At 37.5% G+C, this 23,781-nt stretch overlaps 1 protein-coding gene across 5 annotated transcripts in view; it reads left to right on the top strand.

Moving 5' to 3' along the window:
* Nucleotides 1-23,781, top strand: part of AMBRA1 (autophagy and beclin 1 regulator 1) — a 161,522-nt gene that overhangs the window by 103,850 nt on the left and 33,891 nt on the right. For all 5 annotated transcript variants that reach the window (XM_058161761.1, XM_058161762.1, XM_058161764.1 and 2 more), the window contains 3 exons: nucleotides 7,700-7,810; nucleotides 16,285-16,473; nucleotides 16,850-17,004. In XM_058161761.1, coding sequence (XP_058017744.1) covers nucleotides 7,700-7,810; nucleotides 16,285-16,473; nucleotides 16,850-17,004 — 455 coding nt within the window. The remainder of the gene's footprint in view (nucleotides 1-7,699; nucleotides 7,811-16,284; nucleotides 16,474-16,849; nucleotides 17,005-23,781) is intronic.

Raw genomic sequence — 23,781 nt, 5'->3', positions numbered from 1 at the left:
TACATATAGCAAATAATGAAGCCCACAGAATAGAAGGGTAGAGATCCCAGGTCTCCTGTTCAAGAAGCCTTCTCACTTTTCACACCCTTGTCTTCTTGTTTTGATATTGGTGATGTAGTTCCTCTTGCCATAATATGTTCTCTAGGAGTTATCCCATTAGCTTACTCTCATTTAGGACTGTTATATTTTGTGCTGCTTGTCTGATAGATAAAAATAGAACATGCAAGTAATGTTGATAGTGGCACCTTCTTGGTATGGGATAAAGAAACATAATGACTAAGATTCAGTTCTTCCTCCCCCACCCCATGGAGCTTAAATTAGTAACACCGAAATAAAATCAGACTTTTTTTTTTTTAAGATAAAATGTAAACATTATGTTGGACTTAAATATTAACATGTGAAGATTCACAATTGAAGAAAATTGCAGTGGCTTACATCATGGTAAACTAGCAACTTTAATCTGCTAGCAACTAGCAAATTAATTGTGCAAGAAATCCAAAAGAAACTATTGTATTCCATTCAAAAGTGTCACTGTTCTGCTACAGATGAAGATCCTTCTGCCCAGACTCTACAAGGGAATTGGTAATACTTAGAAGAATATGCCAAGGAAAAGATTATATCTTCATGAAAGGCATATGACAGCTGAGTTTGTACAAAGCAATAAAGAAATGAGACTTCACCTCTGCTAAAAAAACAACAACCTAGAAATTGATATAGACCAGGGGTCCCCAACCTTTTGAACCTCAGGGACCACCAAGTTCATAATTTTAAATCCCGTGGACCACTAATACAAATTCAGTGTGCTGCTTGCCTGGACTCCCAGTGACAGGATGGGGTCCTTCAGGCACTCTCCCTCCTCTCTCTCTCTCCCTCTCCCTCCCTCCCCCCCTCTCCCTCCCTCCCTCTCTCTCTCTCTCTCTCCCACTCATTCTCATTCTTCTCTCTCATCTCTTCTCTCTGTCCCCCCTCTCTCCCACTCATTCTCATTCTCTCTCTCCCCCCTCTCTCTCCCACTCATTCTCATTCTCTCATCTCATCTCTCTCTCCCCCCTTCTGATTCTCTCTCTCTGATTCTCTTTCATTCTGTCTCTGTCTCTCATTCTCTTTCATTCTCTGTTTCTCATTCTCCCTTATTCTGATTATCTCTCATTCTCTGATTTTCTTTCTCTCTCTCACTTTCTCTCTCTCTGTTTCATTCTGTCTCTCCCCCCCTTTCTCTTTCTCTTTCTGTCTCATATCATGGGCCAGTCTTGGTGCTGAGAGGAAGTCAAGCATTTCCGTGAGAGACTGAGTTTCGCGGAGCACCAACAATGGCTGGAAGAAGTGCGTGAGTGAAGCACTACTTGAATTTATGTGGCATCAGCATTCCATCTCGGTATATTTGTACAGCCAGTGGCGCAAAGCAGCTCTTGTCTCCTGTCACTTGGGATTCGGAGTGGTAAACAGCATCTAGTCTGGGGAGCAGCCGGATTTTGCTCTCCATTGTAGATGCCAGATCACCTCCCTGTAAGCTCTTGACTCTCAAGGAGTGCTCCCTGAAGCGGCACAGGAAGCTTTGGTTGCGGTCCTCAAGAGAAGAGAGCTTGCAGGGGGGCAATCTGGCATCCGCAATGGAAAGCAAAATCTGGCTGCTCCCCGGACCAGACGCCGTTTACTGCTCCTTCCCAAACGGCAGGAAATGAGGGCTGCTTTGCGCCACTGGCTGGTGCAAATATACAGAGGCAGAATGCTGTTGCCTCGCAAATGAAAGTAGTGCGTCGCTGCCACAGCTTCCAGCCATCTCAAGCACCACTTCGGCCTGCTTGCGCCGCCCCCTCCCCTGCCACTGCAACAGCACCATTATTTCATTCCGGATGGCAAGGGCTGTGCTCCTTTATGCGCATTGCATGTGCCACCCCAGGGCACAGATTTCCAGCCCCCCATGGCTGGTCCCATATTCCAGAGCTGTAGAAGTCTCACTCACAGGACTGACCCGTTGGTCATCCCAGAGTAGCTCCTCCACCAGGGTGCACTGGCCTGCCGGGGAGCAGCCAGCTCCCCTGCAGGCCGGTACACCCTGGTGGAGGAGCTGCTTCGGGATGACCAACCGGCCGGTCCTGTGACTACTACAGTCCCACCCAGAGGCCTTGCAGAAGGAAAGATGTAGGCCTGAAAAGCAGCTGAACCTCCCCACCCCACCCCGGCAGCCATTCAGGTGAGCGCGATAAGCTTTTGGTCTTACCTTCCAGTTCCAATTCGTGTGGCTCCCAATGCTCTACTCAAGGTGAGGTTTGCGCTCAGCCTTAAAGAGTGGGGACTGACATGTGGGTGGGCGATGTGGGCGGTGTAGCCACGTTTTCCCACGCAAGGGCCAGATTAATTGCTCTCAGGGGCCATATCCAGCCCAGGGGCCATAGCTTGAAAATGAGTGCAATACAAAAAATGCGAAAATTTCTCCACGGACCACCAAAATTTTCTTGCGGTCCACTGGTTGGTGACCACTGTTATAGACAATCCTCATTTAGTGACTAACTCAATTAGCAAACCATTCACATTTGGCAGTGATGAAAAAATAATTTTTACAACCAATCCTCACATTTATGACCTTCCCAGGCAAAGCAAAGCTGAAGTAAGATCACAACGAAGTTGCAGTTTCACTTAGCAACCCTTTGCTTAATAATCAAGCTGACAGTCTCAATTGTAGTGTTAGGAGGGCTACCTGTAGGCTACCCATATTTGCCTGCTTTTACAAAATAGTTTCCTGAAACGTTTTGCCTCAGGTTTCTGGACATCTTCGACTTCTTGGTGTTAATCAGAAGCATTAGGGTCTCAGGGTTTAAAGTGAATCAAAATAAAACAAAAGTGTTAACCAAAAATATGATTAAGAACCAGAAAGAAAAACTAGAGGAAATAACAGGATTTGAAATTGTAAAAAAGGTTAAATATTTAGGAGTCTTTCTTACTTCATCAAATAGAAAATTGTATAAGAATAATTATGATGTGTTATGGAAAAAAATTCAGAAGGAAATGAATACTTGGAAAAAATTACAATTATCTTTGTTAGGGAGAATAGCAGCTATAAAAATGAATGTTCTGCCTAAATTCTTGCTCTTGTTTCAGATGATACCAATAATTAAGAAAGATAAAAATTTGGATGAATGGCAGATTGGAATTAATAAATTTATATGGGAAGGGAAAAAAGCGAGAGTCAAAATGAAAATAATGCAAGATACACGGGAAAGAGGAGGATTAAAAATGCCTAATTTAAAACTGTATTATGAAGCAGTTGTTCTTTTGGTAATAAGTGATTGGTTTAATTTGACGGAGGAAAGGATTTTGAATATAGAAGGTTATGATTTATTATATGGTTGGCATGCATATTTATTGTATGATAAGAAAGTAGATAAAGCTTTTAAGAATCATGTGTTGAGAATTTCTCTTCTGTGTCTGGAAAAATATTATTATAAGTTAAATTATAAAATTCCTATATGGGTATGTCCTCGCCACGCAGTAGAGAATATAAATATAGAACAGGAACAAGAAATGATTACTTATAAAGATCTTTTATACAATGAGAGGGGAAATTTACAACTAAAATCTTTGGATACATTAAAAGAAGAAGGGAGGAATTATACTTGGTTTCAATATGGACAGTTAAAGGCTAGATGGAAAGAAGATCAGAAAATTGGTATCATTCAAAATGAAGAAAATCTGGTTAAACAAATTAGAAATCAAACTCAGGGGCATATAAAGAGATTGTATACTGTGTTGATAGAAATAGATTCTGAAAGAGATTTAATAAAGGATTGTATGATAAAATGGGCACAGAATATTCAAGAACCAATAATGTTGGAAACATGGGAAAAAATTTGGGTTAGAAATGTTAAATTTCATAGCGCAGAATTTAAGGAAAATTTTTATAAGATGTTTTATAGATGGCATTTAGATCCTAAGAAATTATCATGTATGTATCCAGATATGCAAGCGAAATGTTGGAGATGTAATTGTGATGATGCTACATATTTTCATGTATGGTGGACTTGTAAGAAAATTAAGTCTTTCTGGATAAGAATCTGGTGGATTATGCAGAATGTTCTGAAGAAGAAGATAAAGTTTCTACCGCAATTTTTCCTTTTGGGAATAACAACGGACTGTACAGTGATTGAGACTAAGTTGATTTTGAACTTAATAACAGCAGCACGACTGTTGATTGGACAATATTGGAAGAAAAAAGAATTACCCACAATAGAAGAATGGATATTGAAAGTTTCCAATTTGGCTGAGATGGCTAAAATCTCAGCCTTCTTGAAAGATAGTACTCAAGAAAAATATTTAAATGAATGGAAGAACTGGATTGATTATATTCAAAATAGATATCGGATTAAGAAATTTCGGATTGCTTTTGAATGAAGGATGTTATTTTTGATTTTAATGGAAGAAGTCAGGTTATGTGAGAGAGAAAAAGAAGCATTGATACATCAGTAAATTGTCATTAATCGGTATTAATGAGAGGCTGCTGAGGACTATGGAAGCCATCTACTTTACACAGCCTGTCTCTCTTGTCTTTCACTGCCTTTCCGATTTGTTTCTCTTACAAAGAGAAAAAACTTTTATATCCAGCAGAGAGAGGATCTCAGTTAATTTGTTTTGGTATCCATGTGCACAAGAGTGAGCTAATTTTCTTTCCTTGGGATGAGAATTTTGAGTCTGCAGGCAGGTTGCACAACACCATCTTTTATTCATATGAACCAGCTACATAAACACAGTTTGAAATGGGTTTGTTAAACCCTGTTTAAGATGAAGTACAATTTTATGACTTGCATATACTGTTAATTTCAGTCAATTGAAAAGGGACTTTATCTACTTTCCTATTTATCTACTTTATCTACTTTCCTATTCATCAGGTGCACTGGAAGAAACTGAAGCACATGTGCCCATGATGATTTTAGATTATCCTAGATTGCAGTTCAAATCTACACACCTAGTGATTCAAATGCTGTCCATCTCATATTCATATTTTAACTCTTACAGTTTCTATTGTTGCATAATACAGCAACTGTAAATTGTCATTGAAAATTGGAGGGCAAGTTAACAAAAGAAGTAATTCTCTTTTTGTCTGCTTCATTTTTCTATTGTGGCAGACTTGTAGCAGAGAACAAAAATGGATCTGATAGACTAACAGAATCCTGAACTGAAAATCAAAGTGTGGAAGGTTTGATTACACAAGAACTAGATCTCCCTGCATCATGATCACTTCACTCTTGTAGAGGCACATTCTAATATATGCCAGTGTGAACGTGACATAATTCATATGAATGTTTAATTATGTTTAGAGACATTTTTTGAATGATTAATATTTAGAGGCATTTAAATTATAGGAAAACATCCTGTAACTTCCAGTGGTGGGAGAATATCGCCCTATTTTTGGTTGAAAGATTGTTTTCACCCCTTCACTCTTCTGTCATATATTGATAGGGGGTGGTGGTTGGAGCAGGGTGGAGGGGGTGAGCTGTAAAAAGAAATTATCTTCATTTCTGTCATCACCCACTGTTCTATTATCCAGTGATAGACAGATGCAGGAAAGTTGCCAATCAAACCCACGTTTACTGCATTTCAATTGCCCTTCAGCATGTTGAAATCTAAAAACCTTTGAAGAGAGGTTGTGATGTCTCTCCTGCAGTGGTGGCAAGCACCAGGCTATTGAATAGCTGCCTTTCATCACCTTTCAGTCTTCCAGACAATAGAAGCTACAGAGGTCTCTCAAACAGTTTGTCAAACGATTGTTAAGACTGGTTCCTGAAAGAGCTGGATTTGCATGTCTAACCCTTTATTGATGTAGCCATTGCTTAGTAAGCTGCCACATATCAGTTTACTTTCTTGTCATTTTTCTTACACATAGGGAATAAAAATGATAATACAAGGTGCTATGCTGGTCTTCAATTTCTCAATTTATTTAAAATGGGATAAAATGTTAACTTCTAATCCATCTGCCACTAAATGTGTGCTTTACCATAGCATACTTCTAATTTGATGATGCATAATAAATCTTGACTTAGATGAATAATGTACTGTGGTGTGATATTTTGTTAAATGCAACCGGATGGAGCTTTATAACTACAATTAGAGCTAGTCCTCAACTTACAACCATTCATTTAGTAACTGTTTGAAGTTAACAACAGCATTGAAAAAAAATGACTCCTGACTGTTTTTCACACTTAGGTCATTGCAGCTTCCTCACGGTCACGTGGGGAAAAAATGCCCAATATTCCTACTCTTTCCTTTACTAGTTAGCAGTTTATAAAATGACAGATCTTATTCCATGACTGCTAAGTTTACATAAGAACCTTTGATGAAGACTTTTGTCAAATGTTTGCCAAAAATCCAAATATATACTGTACTATCAACAGGGTCAGCTCCATGCACATGCTTATTTGCACCTAAAAGAATCTAGCAGCTTAGTGAGACAGGACTACTTCATCATCTTGGTACTGATTTTTATTCAACTTTTGCTCTGTGTGCTTAGGTAATTTTTAAATGGAGATTAAGGCACTAGGACTATAATTTATCAGTTCTTCTTTGGATCCCTTTTTAAAATTCTTTTCACAATGTTTACTTTCCAGTCCCCTAGCAAGCAATCTGAGGGACAGGTTGCATATTTTTGCTAAGAGAGCAGTGATTTCACATTTGAGTTCTTTAAGAACTCTTGGACGGATGTCATGAGGACCTAGTGATTCAAACAAATATATAACTGAATGAGATAACTTTCATCTCCCTAACTTCAAAGTCATTGCAACATATCAATTAGTTGGAGTTTTTTTCCCCATTAGAATATTCATTCTTTTAATGCAAGCAGTACTAAATTATTAGAAAACATCAGGAATCATTGTAACTAAATTACCTTCAAAATTTATGGTATAATGGATTTGAAATAATATAAATTGTCTTCACCCAAAGGAACAAGTATTAGGGAGCTACGGTCCTATGATTCTGGATTCTGAACATTACCTCTGCTCAGAAGTGTTTGTTATGCAAGAATATGAGAGAAGAGGGGCCATTGCTGACTAGTTCCATCTTGCTATGGATCCTCTTTGTGGCTTTCATAACTGCAGTAGAAATTTTTCCACTGAAGCAATCTTCTTTCTTTGCAAAAATTGTAGATGATGTTGGCGGGGATGTGAGTTGTTTTGTTGCTTTGAGTTGAGGATGGTTCTAGATTGATTAATTCTTTTTTGACATCTAAATTTCTTCTCTTGCACCCATGGGGTTATTTTGAACAGGGTTAATGTGTGCTATTTGTTACCCTTTTTTATTATTGATATTCCTGTGCCATAATTCCTTGAATATCACTGATGATTCATTGTTTTAACATTTGTGTTGCTGCTTGTTACTATTCTTACTCTAATTAATATCCTAAATTGACATATTTACTGAAAGGTTTCATTTACAAAAAAAAATGGTCTATGATATTTTAAAATATAAAAAGTTCAGTATATTAAAATCATTTTGAATGAAGAACTTCTATTGATCTAACAATTTGATACCATTTATGCCTTTTTTCTTTCCTCCTAACTCCATGAGGGTTTTTTTTTTTTTGTAAAAACCAATAAAATTAGTTATTGGACCTTGATTTCTGAGTTTTGAAATTGTTAGTATGTTTTGGGTGTCATTCCTTTGAATTTGAAAGTTTCATTGACTGTTCTGTTCTTGTTTTTGTCCCTAGGGGCTGTAATTGGAGATGGACAGTCTGCTGTGGCCAGCAATATTGCGAACACCACATACCGGCTCCAGTGGTGGGATTTCACTAAATTCGATTTACCAGAAATAAGCAATGGTAAGTAGGAAGGCAGAACTACTACGGTAATCTCTGAAGAACCTCTGCAGTTAAAAACAGCTAGGGATGTTCACAGAAGGAGAAGCTTGTTGTTCCTCAAAAGATAACGGACATGTTGAAGCTGATTTTACACACACACACACAAATTTAATCCTTTACATTCTTAAAAATAGTTGAAGACCTGAAAGAATTTTGTTTTATGTGTAGGTTATATCTATTAATATTTACAGTACTTGAAATCACAACAGAGAGATGTTATAATATTTATTTGAGTTTGCAGATCTCCTGAAAATGGCCAATTTAATTATTTGTTCTGTAGGAGATCTTTGCAAAGACAAAAGCTGTGTGTGTGTGTGTGTGAGAGAGAGAGAGGGAGGGGGGGGGGGGGGGGAAGGAGGGAGATAGATAGATAGATAGATAGATAGATAGATAGATAGATAGATAGATAGATAGATAGATAGATAGATAGATAGATTGATTAGATGTCAGGTCAACACATGAAGATTCAATTAAACTGATTTATTGCTAAAAGCCGATAACCTTTTTGCTGTTGTGTGCCAAAAACAGGGAAAGCATGGGGGGGGGATCGTGCACGAGTGTGGCCACACCCATAATTCAATGCCCCCCCCAGCGCCCCCCTCCATGCACGTACGTGCGCCCCCCCGCATGTGCGCTCTCCCCCGCTTTTGGCATGCAACGGCAAAAAGGTTACCAGTGGGCTTGGTAGGCCCATTTTTCACCCTCCTCAGGCTCCAGAGGTTTTCTTGGAGCCTGGGGAGGAAGAAAAAAGCCTTCCCCATCCCCCCGGAGGCCCTCCGGAGGCCGGAAACAGCCCATTTCCCGACTTCTGGTGGGACCGCAAGACCTGAAAATCAGCTGGTCGGCACGCACATGCGCGCTGGAGCTGAGTTAGGGCAATGCTCACATGCTCCGTGTGCCACCTGTGGCACATGTGCCTTAGGTTCGCCATCATGGGTGTTCTGTTTCCCCCTCCCACCACTCCCAACAAAAAATCAGTCAAAGGCCTTCTCCCAGTTTAATTTGCACTTGGCTGGATTCCTTCTGGCACAGAGATGTTCTGGACACGTCTCCCCACACGCCTGCCAAAATCCCTGGAGATAACCAGAAAATTATAGATAAAGCACGATTCACTCACAAACAGATTCTTCTATCTGTGAAACAGTTTGCCCGCGCAAATTCATTGCTTTGTCCAAGACAAAAAGCCAGGAAGCTCTGCCACCTGCTTTATAGCCCCTGTGGGTGTCACTCTGTGACTCATTCTCTGACCCTGTCCCAACGCCTCCTCTGCTGCGCGCGCCGGTCACATCTGCGCAGTCTCGCATCAAGCCAAGATTGTTCTTGGGGCGTTGCCAAATCAGAAGAAGGCCCGGGGGAATCAGGCCTTGCCAGCCCCTCCTCCTCACTCTCTGAATCCTCCTCCTCCAGGAGTCCGAGTCCGGGAACCTGGGTCACAACAATGGGCCTATACACAGGAATCTTCTCAACTAACAGTTGGCACCTGAGATTTAAATTAGGGTTAGTGGCACTCAAGGGAATGTTGAACTTAGTTTTCTTGTGGCTATGTATGGACTCTAGGTTGATCCCCCTTTTTGCTCCACCTCCAGATTCTTTCTTCTGTTCTCCTGCAATTATTTTTATTAAAATTTCCACAAACTTATAAATTAGGAAAGCTTTGTCATGTACCACAAATATTACAAACTGAATTAGGAATTGTTTGTCATATCTATCCATGACAACAGTCTATTTACCCAAAACACTTGGGCAGTACATTAATCTTTGTATTTCACCTACCTGTGATACAGAACTAGGAGGAAGAATATACTGCAATGCAAATTAAAAGATCTAAGCTCAAATTTTGGTTCTGAGTATTTTGGACTGAGTTGCACACTAGAAATGATATTTTAAATGCACTAATGTTCAAATGAAGTGATAGTGAAGATAACAATATCATCCTTACTCAATTTCTCATTACCGCTTGCAGATATAACTAGTAAATGAACTGCTTGGAAATGTAGTTCCTTTTCTTTAGCCCAGCTTTCTTTCAGGAAGATAATACAAAATACTTTATATTAATTAAATAAGTAGTTAAGTAAAGTACTCCTGGTTATAAAATTTAACCGTGGATAATCCTCAACTTACAACCATTTGTTTAGTGACCATTAGAAGTTACAACGGCACTGAAAAAAATGATTTATGACCGTTTTTCACACTTAAGATTGTTAAAGCATCAACACAGTCATGCGATCAAAATTCAGGTGCTTGGCAACTGACATGTAGTTCTGACGATTGCAGTATTCCGGGGTTACGTGATTCCCTTTTGTCTGATAAATAAAGTCAACAGAGAAGCCAGATTCATTAAACGATGTTGCTAACTTTAACTTGCAGTGATTCACTTAACAGTTGTGGTAAGAAAAGTGGTAAAATGGGGCAAAACTCACTTAACAAGTGTGCTGCTTAGCAGTGGAAATGTTGGGTTCAATTGTGGTTGAGAACTATCTGTATTCCAACGTAAAACATTCCCTGACTTTAATCTATTTATTTCAGTAAAGTTTTATCTTCACCTCCATGACCCTTCGCAGCAGTACAAATTCTAACATTGCCCAACTATATTTGAACCAAGGGTAAAAAATATCCTTTAGGACCATTAAGTTGGTATATGAGGGCTACCTAGTTTGATTTAGCAGAGAGAAACTATCCATTTATCCTTATAGGAAAGCTTAATAAAATTGTATTCTATTGGTAACTGTGCAGGACTTAACTGCACAAATTTAACCTAACTGTTGCTTTGTTGCCAATTTGGGGGGGGGACATCACTAAAATATACTCTACTGGATTGAGCGATACCCTTGTACCCTTTTTCATTTAGAACTGAACATAGCAGTGTAATATTTGAGAAAATCAGTCACTTCTGGGAAGAAGATAACAAAGTCAGCTTCAATTTGAAGTTGCATAGAACATTTTTCAGCTCTTTCATACTGCTTTGATAATAGAAAGCTTGACAGCCAGAATTTAAAAAATTTTCACCTTGGAAAGCCATATTTGTTTCTCTCGTAATAACAGGGGAAAAAATTTCTTAGTTAAAAGGTTAATAAAGCCAGGTAATCTGGGATTGTGTTAAAAAGCTATTGACCAAGCGTTATTTAATTCAGAAATAAGGGACATTGATGTCTTCCATCTCAGTAAACTTACTAAAAGTGTAAACTGCAAATTCTTGTATCAGATGTTGCTGACTTTCATAGGAAAAAAGAATATATTTTCTGTTGTGCCTGGAAAATAAGTGAAATATGTGTTCAAAGGCATTTTATCTAGCTCATGATGAAACCTATAGTAATGAAGCTACTATAAGACTCCTAAAGGAAAAAGTATAAATAAAATGTTTAAGAATCTTCCTTAAAAAAATATATGACTTTTAGCCTTAAATATTGAATCTTCAATATATTCTACATGTTCCTGAAAGTTGTCAGTGTTATTCCTAGACAGGGCAACTCATTCATTCATTCATTCATTTTATATAGTCACCCATCTCACATACATGATTCCGAAAAACAACAGTAAAAACAATAAAATACAAATAAAACATAAGAGAAATTTTGACTAATGGGCAAATATGAAAGTTGGTAGTATTGTCTGACCGTCTTAGAATACAAGCAAAAAATACTGACATAATAGCTAAAGAAATGACTGAGAATTGACTTAAAATCTGTCTTGTTTGCAAGTATTCAGTGATGTCCTAGTTCAGATACTATTATAAGTTATTTAAGTGTTAATGAGAACTAAATCATGTGTATAATTTGAATTTAAATCAGGTTTGGGAGTTTAACATGCTGTTTCCTAAATATATACATTATTTGATAATTGTTTAAACATAATTACAAAATTCTTTTAAAAAGATAACCATTTGTTATTTGTGGATAATCTTATTTTTTATTACTAAGGCACACTTTTGTAAAAAAAATAATAATAATTTTGGAATCAAGTAGTAAACTAGGAGATGGGTAATACAAAACCTTCATCTTTGTCCTTTAACTTATCCTCAGAAATTATAGATCCTGTAAATTTCTGAAAGCTTAATTTATTCATGGAGGAAATTTCATAGATTTTCTATTTTCTTTGACCGCCTGTACATGGTTAGTTTCAGGAGTCAAGTACAATATAGCAATAGCACTTAGATTTATATACCACTTCACCATGCTTTACAGCACTCTGTAAGCAGTTTACAGAGTCAGCATATTGCCCTCAATAATCTGAGTCCTCATTTTACCAACCTCGGAAGGATAGAAGGCCAAGTCAACCTTGAGCCGCTCAGGCTCAAAGGAATCAAACTCCTGGCAATGTGAGCAGAGTTAGCCTGCAGTACTGCATTCTAACCACTGCACCGCCACCTCCTTCATTTAAAAGTCAATTAACCAAGCTTTCTTTTAAACAGCAGCAAAAAAGACTGCTTTCTAAACTCTTGAGATGTTTAGAATTCCTTAAACATCTGTATTTCCAGAATGGTTTCACAATATCTAGTATGGCAGTAGAGTGAAAAATAGAAGGCAGTTAGAGTGGCTTTTGTAGTGGACTTCATAAAGGTGATACCAACTGATATTCGTTCCAATGGTTAAATTAAATATTTTTGGAATTGAATATTTCTGAATAAAAATTTTAATAGACTTTTTTGACATATCTACTTGGTCATTTTGGGAAGTTAAAAAAAATGAACTAATTAAATCTTCTGTTTCATCTAATGATATGTTTATATAAGCATCCAACAGTCAATTTAGGCTAGGGAGTAGAAAAAAGGTAGGGTTTCCATATCAGCTAGCTAGATTCTGAAGAAACATCCATTGGCATTTCTTTCTCTTTAATTTAAATCAAAATAAATGTAAACAGATCCTCCAAGCTGATCAGTCTTAGCTTTAATCTTGTTCAGTCTGTTGTCCTTAGAAACAAATCCTGGAATATATATGCATAATATCTAAAAGCTAGTAGCAAACACATGTAACAGACAGAACTGCTTGAAAATGAATTGAGCAATAAACTCTATCCAGATAGTTAGTAATATTTAAACCATAGCACAAAGCTCTGGAAAGACCATTGATATGGTAAAGTGATAACTGTTCAACACAAGTATAGTTACGCTAAAATTTTGGTGGGGTAGCACATGAACCCCTCCAAAAAAGGTTTCTTTCTGGCTTAATTCAGAACAGATACTTGGATACTTTCTGCTTACTTGCAGGAGACAAATTAAATAAAAGAGATATTGGTTTTAGAAATATTTTCAGATAGTTCAAAAACTGTGCATGGTGAGAAGATCATTAATAGTTGTAGAATCTGGATTTGATTGTAATTGCATTTAAATTGCGTTTAAGCAAATATGCATAAATTTAACGTGGCTTGATCTAAAGTGTTATAATATTTTGCTGTCTGCATTGCCTGCTTCTCCAGATTATAGATCTGATGAGGATTATATTACATGTGGCTATAAATAAATTATATTGGATGTTTGAGGTAAAAATGTATCAATAGTAGTCCACAGCCATCATTTGACAGCTAGTCAGACATCTTGTCACCATATTAACATAGGTCAAATTTTAATAATAATAGTGATTTTGTAAATGCTCCTTTTGCATGCTGCTCAACAGGGAATGAGGTGCATAACTATAAACCACCAATTAAAAAAGTGAGTTGTTAAGAATAATTAGTATTGTTGCTATTGTTAATTTCTGTGTTAGCTAAGGAATGCAAGGTACTAAGTGTATTTTTCATTGACAGTTCTGGACCACCATCAATATTGTGCATAAGTGTTTGATAAAAGAGAATTAAAGCTGAATAGTGCTATTGCAGCACTTTTCCTGTTGTTGAAAACTCTTCATTCTCAGAAGTGCTCATGTTAGCAAATATTATACAAGTAATCCCCATTTAACATTCCCTTGTTCAGTGGCCATTTGAAGTTATGATAATGCTGAATGAGGGATACTTACAATGGGTCCAGATAGTTGTGGCCATTGCAGTGTCCTTGCAGTCATGTGATTATGATTTGGTGCTAGGCAACCAGCCCACAATTACAACATTGCAGCATCCCGGGATCATGTAATCACTATTGCAACCTTTACTGCCATTTTCCAACAAGCAAAGTTAATGGACACTAAACACATGACTCTGTAATCCTGTGACTGTGGGGTCCACCTTATGATGGCAACCAGGATTGCCAGAATTACTGACGTAGGTTGGTGTGGTTATATAGCATCATGCTTATGACTAGTTTACTTAGCGCTGGAGTTCCCGGTCCCAATTACTATTGGTAAGGGAGAACTGCTGATAATAATTCACAATTTTAATTTACCTAGTTGGAACAAGCACTTGAAGACTGCTGGTCATTGTAAATTTGAAGCTGAAGTCTATAATATAGCATTATGTAAGTAACAACAAAGATAGTGAATGTTAGGAAAAATTAAATCGGCAGAACAGAGTGCTTAAAGATAGATTGTGAGTACAGTGATAAACCAGTTTCATTGAGACAAAGTCATCTACTGATATAGGATTGGTTGGTGTAGTGAGCACATAGTAGGGAAACTGAACTGATACAGGTAGTGGTCCACTTAACAAACACAATGGAGATTCAACACAATTGAAAGTCGAGGCACTGCATGACTGGACTCAATTTTACAACTGTTTTTACAATAGTCATAAAGCGAGTCACTGGATTCTAATCACAACTGCCAAGGGGAGTTCTGCAGTCGTAACTTTGAGGACAGGTACTAAGTAGCTTTTTAAAGTCTGTCATAAGTTTGAATGGTCATTAAATGACCATTCTTATAAGTCAAGAACTACTGTATCTGTATAGGATTACTTTAGGAAGTAGAAATTAAGAGTCAAATAGGATAGATTGGGGACATGGTGGCTCAGTGGCTAAGACGCTGAGCTTGTCGATCAGAAGGTCGGCGGTTCAAATCCCTAGTGCCACGAAACGGGGTGAACTCCTGTTCCTTGTCACAGCTTCTGCCAACCTAGCAGTTCAAAAGCATGTAAAAAATGCAAGTAGAAAAATAGGGAACACCTTTGGTGGGAAGGTAACAGCGTTCCGTGCGCCTTTGCTGTTGAGTCATGCTGGCCATATGACCATGGAGATGTCTTCGGACAGTGCTGGCTCTTCGGCTTTGAAACGGAGATGAGCACCGCCCCCTAGAGTTGGGAACAACTAGCACATATGTGCAAGGGGAACCTTTACCTTTATTTTTTAGGGTAGATTGCTGACAAAGGGGATATCAACAGTAAATCTGATTACTGATCTATGAGGTAAAAAGTGTAGCTAAAGAAAAGATAGGGGAGAAAAAAAGCAGTATGGTACAGAAAAGGCAGTAGTGGAAACCAAACAACCATAGAAAAAGGTTCCTCTGTATAATTAGCATGAAAGAAGTGGGAAAAAGAAAAGTTTAGGATCAAAAGAATTCTGACTAGGAATTCAAGGAGCCAAATAAAGCAAGACTGTTAGAAGGAAAATTAAAAACTGGGTGCTAAGAAAACAGTGGGTAGGTGCACAGATATAAACTCCTGATTTGAGAACATTGACTTAGCACAATATTTAAATCCACCAACTATGATTCAGCTTTATTTATAAATTGGACTCAGTATGGTTTATTTGATAACCATGGTTAATTATCTTGACTCAACATGGCATATGAATTTATCAATGAATGGTGGAGCCATGTTATGAAAACTCAAAGTCCTGCAAGTTGGGTGGAGAGCTACCTTCAGACAGCACCTAAAACAGGGATATCTGGATTGTTAAGAGGAAATTGAATGTGTGAGATTGTTTTCAAACCAACTAGACTTTGTTCCAAATAACAAAAGGACAAATATTTAGTGCTGGGATTTTCTTACAGAAATGGTGTGTATTTAGAAAGCATATATGGAAACGGAAATTTCTCCAACTCTTCTCTTTAGTACTATGATGGGAGAAAAGCTATGAAAAATTAATATGTTCTATTACTAGCTATGATTTATTATATTAAAGTTCCAAGACTTCAAAATGAGGATTTGTTAACTTCTATAGCATTTGTTGCAGATATCTTCAGATGCTCATATTCTAGAATTTACAGTCAGCTGGTGGATATTCCCATTCATAAATACTGAGCATTGTTGTAGCAGTGAAAAGGTTGTTTTAATACTAGGCTACTCCTCCTTTTCTTGGAAATTTAAAGAATTAACAGTACAAATATTGAAGCTAAAATAATATATTAATAAAAAATAAAGGAAAAATAACAGAATATATAGAAATTCAGTTGCCATCTTAAGTGGAAAAGGATTTATTCATCTGAATTTTGCATTACTGGCTAACACATTTATATAGATAACAAATAATCTTTTAGAATTAATTTAGTGATACTAGAAAAATATATAAATGATTCAAGATTTTGCTGCTGTTCTGAATTAAATTCTAACTCTTCTCTTTTCCCCCCCTTGTGCAGCATCTGTGAATGTGCTTGTTCAAAACTGCAAGATATACAATGATGCCAGCTGTGATATTTCTGCAGATGGGCAGCTTTTAGCAGCTTTCATTCCTAGCAGTCAGCGGGGATTTCCTGATGAGGGGATACTCGCAGTCTATTCCCTTGCACCACACAACTTGGGTGAAATGCTGTACACGAAACGATTTGGTAAGAGACTGTGTCAAAGATTTGGGGAAGCTATCAAGACTTTTAACGGTATCTTAGAAAGTACATTTTTTCCCTGACATCAAACTGATATATGTAATAATTGCAAGCAAAAAGTAAATCCAATTGTAGATTGATTTGGTAGCAACAGAGTGGTGAAATAGGAATATATACCATGTGATTCCTATGATGCATTTGCTTAACTAAATTTGATCTTGAACTTTGGCTACTGCTATTAGTTGACTAAGAGGATATAAGCAAAGTATTTTTTAAAAAGATTAATAGTAGTCTACATAAGGGAAATGGAAAAGGAAGGAAGGCGGATCAGAGGCAAGGATTCATTAATGAAGATATTTATGATGTTTCGTTTCATACCTAGGTCCCAATGCCATTTCTGTGAGCTTGTCCCCAATGGGCAGGTATGTCATGGTAGGATTGGCATCTCGTCGCATCTTGTTGCACCCATCTACAGAACATATGGTGGCTCAGGTTTTCAGGCTTCAGCAACCACATGGAGGAGAAACTTCAATGCGGGTAAGTGGTATTACCTGTTTAACTACCTACGTATTTTTATTTGGAAACAGATTGGTATATTAATGAAAAAAGTTCTTGAAAAGATTGTGGAAGGTAACAGTCTTGCTTTTTCACTGTCACTGATTTTTGGGGTTGTTATTAGAATAAATAGACAAGTAGCAGGAATTACTATGGGAACATTACTATGGTAGAAATAGTATAAGAATGAAATATTACCACCAGATGAATGTTTAATGGAGTATATTGTTTAATAGAAATATGTGTCCTTATATTAGTGAGTCAGTAGGGTCTATGTTAAATAGGGGTAAATAAAGAGCAGGCATCCAGTCCAAACAGGATTAATTGGTTTGCCTTGAAAATAACATTTGTCAGTTATTCACTTAACATTGGTTGATATTAATGTTAGATGTTAGTGTTTCGAAATGAAGTGCTTTTTCAGAAAACAGTGTTCCTGTTAACAGTATTATTAGCCTTCAAATCCTAGATTTATTAAAAAAGTTTTTATTAGAGAATCTGTATGTGGATTTTGAACCCTTTAGACCATATTTTTGTATAATTGATCCTCTGTACTCTTAAAGGTAAAGGAAACTGTAAATATTATGATAAAGTTCTTGCTCAAGCAGGCAATTTATTTAATTGGAAATCACCCCAAATTTTATTTAATACTGTTCTGAATGAAGTTTCTTATTTTATTTGTGCACTTATAATACCATACTTTTTTGGACCCTGAGAATTTTATCAAATAGCTTCTGAAAGAATAATGGTGTAATAAATGGGCAGGAAAATTAATTGTTAAATTGTTAACAAAATAAATTATAATTTATATGTTATTACTCCTCAGTTCTAAATAATTCTCAGTATTTAAAAAAATGAACTTGTTTAAGAATGGTTGATTTCTTTTGGAATTGTGAAAAGCCTATAAGGCAGTTCATCGCAGAGAGTTAGGATATACTACTTTTATTCATGGCAACATTACATTTTGCATGCTCCCTCAAATACTACTTTGAAAGTATGCAGGGATGTGGCAACTTTTCAAAATTATTGTTTTAATTTTGTTACTTATTACACTGTGATGTGTTTTATATTGCTACTTTGTTTTGTTTTATAAGTTCTATGGTATTTTTGTAATAACAGCACTAAAGCAAAGCCTTACAGCTTTATTTTTTGTCAGTTGAGAGTGATAAGACACTGAAATTCAACAGCCATAGCTCCATCTACTGATAAAACAACACTATTTAGTTTTCAAAATGAGCTGCAGTTGGCAGCAAACGTGGGAAAATAAACTTGAGAAAAACAAAGAGGGTTAGAGAGAAAGCAAATAAAGAAACAGTCAAGCAAAAACTGTAAAAGATACAGAAGGAGGAAGGGCATTATGGAGAGTTAGGAGAACATTTGAATAAATTGGGGTTGAATTGGAGGCAGCTTTGATGAAAAACAGTGGGGATGATGGGATCTCATCCAGGCTTCCTCTGTCCTAATGGAATTCCCTTTATATAGAAAAATACTTTTATCCCTTCAGTAAAAGTACTCCACTAAATTTTCATCCAAAAACAGGGGAAAGTGCTCGGGTTTTTCTTTGTGGATTTAATCACCTACAATAATATTGATTTCAAATGTTGTAATCTGTAGCTCAAGAAATTGTTATCCAGGTTGTTCATTCAAAATATAATAATGCTACTTCAAACTTGTTTGCATTGAATTTTCATTGATCGGCCTTTTCCTAGCAACAGATAAGATTATATAGAAATATGGGAATGTAGAACTTAAAAGAAAATGGCACAGAATAAAAAAAATAAATTACAATTACTGTTTGAATTGAAATAAAGGCAGACCTCTCAGGGAAGGAGCTCAATATTTGGACTTTAGGGCTTAAACTTGAAATGGTGATAGGAATGAAATATTTCTGGGGGAAAAATACTTTTCTTCTGAGAAATCATGTTAATTGTACAAAAATAATGTCAGAATGATACATATTAACCTGATTTTAGTATCTGTTGATGTTATTGAAAGCAAACAGAGGTATTTGAAAGCAAGAGCAGTGTTTCTTGGTCTGATCCTAACCCAATAATGGTGAACGTTGCGGGCTCAGCATGTTAACATTTCGGGAAATGCCTAACTTGACTCTGATGGCAGATCACCCCTCCACAAAAGAGAAACAATTCTTTGTATGTTTGTTTCTTTAAAAAAATATATAGTCCAAATGTGGGGTGCTGTGTGTTATATGAAGAAACATCACATAATTACAAAAGCAGTTTACACAAATAAAACAAGCTTAGACAATGTCAAATAATAATAACTGCTGTGTTTCTCCGAAAACATGACCCACCCCAATAATAAGCCCAACCCTAATTTTTGTGGGGGGGGTAGGCCTAATATTATCCCTACCCCAAAAATAAGTCTGGGGGGGATGGGAGTGGCCAGCACGAGTGGCGGCACCGGGGGTGGGCAAATATCCGGCTGCAGCCCGTTGGCCCTTCGGGGCAGCGCAAATACTGCTTTTGCCCTTCTCTTTCTGGGTGCAGTGCTTCAGCTTGTTGGGCCACTTCCTCGAAACCGGAATCTTTGCTTTTTTCCTCTTTTTGGGAGGCTCGCAGGAGGCTTTTCGGCAAAAGGGAGGAAAATGGGGAGTGGGGTTTTCCTGCCTGTAATCCTTCCCTCAGTCTGTGCTGAGCTTGAGGAATGGATGATAGGCAGGAAAATCCCCCTCCCCATTTTCCTCCTGTTCACCAAAAAGCCTCCATTCTGAACGCTGAAGGTTTAGAATGGAGGCGACGGTACGTCCACAGTGCATCCAGCTCACCGAGTCTGGCCTGCTGCACCTCAAAAAAAAGTAAGACCATCTCAAAAATAAGAAAAGACTCGGGTCTTATTTTCTGAGAAACACAGTAATAATTGCATAACATCAAATGAATATTTGATTATTATTAGTCCATTTCTAGGACAGGTTGAACTGAAACCAAGACAGGGAGTTCTTGCATAATGACCAATCAGTGGCCATTCAAAATTGTGATGGCACTAAATTAACTCCTGCCTGAAAGTACAATTGTTACAGCACTCCTACTGTCATCTAAATTTATGAATATGAGGACACTTCAGTCCCCTGCCCCAATCTATCTACCTCCATTTAGACTATCAGCGCCAAGGCTGGGCCTCGATTTCAGCCCTACCCCCACTTCTGCCACTCAAAAATGCTTGCACCATTCCCCAAGGCACAATTGCCACTGTAACCCAGCACCCCCACCCAAAGAACTGCTGTGCACTATTTACTTTCAGGCAGTGTCTTTCTGTTGACAGCCTGGACCATTTTTCCATTGACTTTCTTCCTGCAGGCTTCCCAAAAACGAAGACTTTGCTAGTGGAAAGTTGGCTAGGAGCATTGGCAATCATATCTGGGTTCCCCATTGACTTGTGGGAAGCTGTCAGGGAACGTTGAAAATAAGGATCACATAAGTATGGCACTGGTGCTGAACAGCAGTAGACCAGCAGTGCTGAAGTAGCAATAAAATCCCTAAATTTCATTCCCTCGGTGCTGAATCCTGACAGCATGCCCTAGGATGGTTACAAAGTACCTGGCACAAGAGTTTAGTGGTGTCTAGGTGAAGGGGGCAAAGAGGAGTCTGACTAGTGGCTGGACACTTTGGAAAACATTCTAGAATTATAATTACAAGACCAATAAAATAGGAAAACATGCCCTTTCTACTTAACATAATTTCCTGAAGTTTCCATTTACTTTGACAGCAATTGTTCCCACCATAAATTTAGTACTGCTGAGAACATACCAACATCTTCTGTTCTGGTAAACTCTCCTAGATTTCATTCTTTGTTCTATTATTAGACTGTAAACTGTTGGGAATGAAAAGAAATTAGTACCTTAGAGCTGTTTGCTTCATGATTTAACATTTGGAGCAGGAACTCCAGGCAAGGAACTCCTGTTGGTGATTATTTTTTAATGCTAGATGTAATATTCCAGCATCCAATTAATTATATTTCATTAGAAATGAAATCTAGATAACAATTTGGTAAATATGATTGTTCCTTATTTGATGTATTTTATAATAAAATGATATGTATGTTATAATTTTAGGGATCTACAGGAATATTTTATCATTATAGTTTAAAACCTTCTGAAATAAAAATTGTTCTAGAAAATCTGTCACAAATAAAGGTGAATATACGTGTCCCAGGATAATATTGCAGGATCCAATCTGGGTAGGTCACCAGGACCAGAGGTTTTGTCTTCCGAGCTTTTGGACGGATGCTGGGAGGTCATTTTCAGGAAACTTCTCTCTCACAGACTGTGTGCTTTGGGCTGTTCTGTTTGTGGCAGCTATAAAGATTGTTGGATGAGCAGGTACAAAAGCAATCAGTGAAGTGATTAAAGCGTGGAAAAAGGGGCCCCACATCAGTCAACATGAGTGCTGATTTACCACCAGCTTATCAAGTACTTAGGAGGCAAGGGTTTGGCTGGCCAAGCAAACAGCAGCCAACACTTAATAGCCAGCATCAACATTCCAATCAACATCTAAAAAGTCACAACTGGAACCATATAAATACCACACACAGAACAGCCCAAAGCACACACACTGCTAAAAAGAAGTTTCTGGAAGAGGGTCATTAAGAGTCCAAAGCTTGGAAGACAAAACCTCTGGTCCCAGTGACTGACCCACATTGGATCCAGAAAATCTGTCTACACATAGTATAACACAGTTGTAGATGATTTGTGGAAAGATTTTCTAAGCTGTAGATTAATTACGTATTTACCTTAAACTTCCTTCTTAGCCCTTTCATGATCAGCTTGTTTCATGATGAATGCAGCTTCTGATCATTTTGCACATGTAAACAGTAATTAATTTATTTCCTAGATTCCAAGCCTATATCAGTTGACAAGTATTTATGAGAGTTACATTGCTCTTGTCATTCTCTTAAAGAGTTACTGAACAATATAACAGAGTGGAACGTTATTCATTTAATAGTGTATGCACTTTGATGTCAAATCTTACGTAGCTTTGATGATACTACATATCTTTCATATCAAACTAAGTCTGAAACATCCATTTTACTTATTTGTTTGTTTGTTCATTGCATTTATATTCTTGCCTTCCTTTTAAAAACTCAGCATAGTTCACAGAGGGATACCTTTATTATTTTCTCATAGTTGCAGTCTTGTGAAATAGCTGCCAGAGAAAAAGTATCTGATCCAGAGTTACCCACTGAACATTATGATCCAGTGGCTTGAACCTAGGTCTCTCTTATCTTCAGTCTCTAACTGTTCTAGTTTCCCTATTATACAGTGCATTCGGAAAGTATTCAGACCCCTTTCACTTTTGTCAATTTTGGTGTGCTGCAGCCTGATTCTGCAGTTGTTGAAATTCATTTTTTTTTCATTAATCTACACTCAGTACCCCATAATGACAAAGTGAACACAAAATTTTAGAAATGTCTGTAAATTTATTAAAAAGAAAAAAACTGAAATAACACATTGGCATCAGTCCCATCACTCAGTACTTTGTTGAAGCACCTTTGGCCGCAATTACAGCCTCGAGTTTTTGGGTATGATGTGACATACCTGGATTGGGGGATTTTCTGCCATTCTTCCTTGCAAATTCCTCTCAAACTCAGACAGTTTGAATGGTGATCATCGCTGGATAGCCATTTTCAGGTCCCTCCAGAGATGGTCAATAGGGTTCAAGTCAGGGCTCTGGCTGGGCCACTCTAGGACATTCACAGAGTTGTCCTGTGTCATCTTGGCTGTTTGCTTAGGATCATTATCATGTTGGAAAATGAACGTTTGGCCCAATCTGAGGTCCTGAGCGCTGTGCAACAGGTTTTCATTCAGGATACCCCAGTACTTCATTCCATTCAGCTTTCCTTCAACCCTGACCAGTCTCCCAGTCCCTGTTGCTGAAAAACACCCCCACAGCATGATGCTGCCACCACCATGCTTCACTGTTGGGATGGTATTGGGCAGGTAATGAGTGGTGCCTGATTTCTATATATATATATATATATATATATATATATATATATATATATATATATATATATATATATATATATATATATATATATATATATATATATATATATATATATATATATATATATATTTGTTTTCTGAGGTTTTCGCTGGTGTTTGTATGTAGATCTTTGGTTATTGGGTTTCTCCGCGTAAAATTGGAAGTGTCTTGGCGGCGTTTCGGCGAAGTCGCCAAGACACTTGGCTAAACGTCGAAACGCCGCCAAGACACTTCCAATTTTACGCGGGAGAAAACCCGAATAACTAAAGATATAGATATATATATATATATATATATATATATATATATATATATATATATATATATATATATATATATATATATACATATACATACATATATATATATGTATGTATATGTATATATACAATATATATTCCTCCAGACATAATCCTTAGAATTGAGGTCAAACAGTTTAATCTTGGATTCATCAGACTAGAGAATCTTGTTCCTCACAGTCTGAGAGATCTTCAGGTGCTTTTTTACAAACTCCAAGCGGGCTTTCATATGTTTTGCACTAAGGAGAGAGTTCTGTCTAGCCACTCTGTCATAAAGCCCAGATCCGTGGAGGGCTGCAGTGATGGTTGTCTTTTCCTATCACCACACAGGATCTCTGGATCAATCAGCGTGACCATCGGGTTCTTGGTCACCTCTCTAAGGCCCTTCTCCCCTGATTGCTTAGTTTGACCGGGCCACCCGCTCTTGGAAGAGTCCTAGTTGTGCCAAACTTTCTTCCATT

This window comes from Ahaetulla prasina, chromosome 1 (genome assembly GCF_028640845.1).
Source record: "Ahaetulla prasina isolate Xishuangbanna chromosome 1, ASM2864084v1, whole genome shotgun sequence".
Lineage (NCBI taxonomy): Eukaryota > Metazoa > Chordata > Lepidosauria > Squamata > Colubridae > Ahaetulla > Ahaetulla prasina.
Note: the sequence above shows the minus strand (reverse complement) of the source record. Positions and strands in the feature narration are given on the sequence as shown.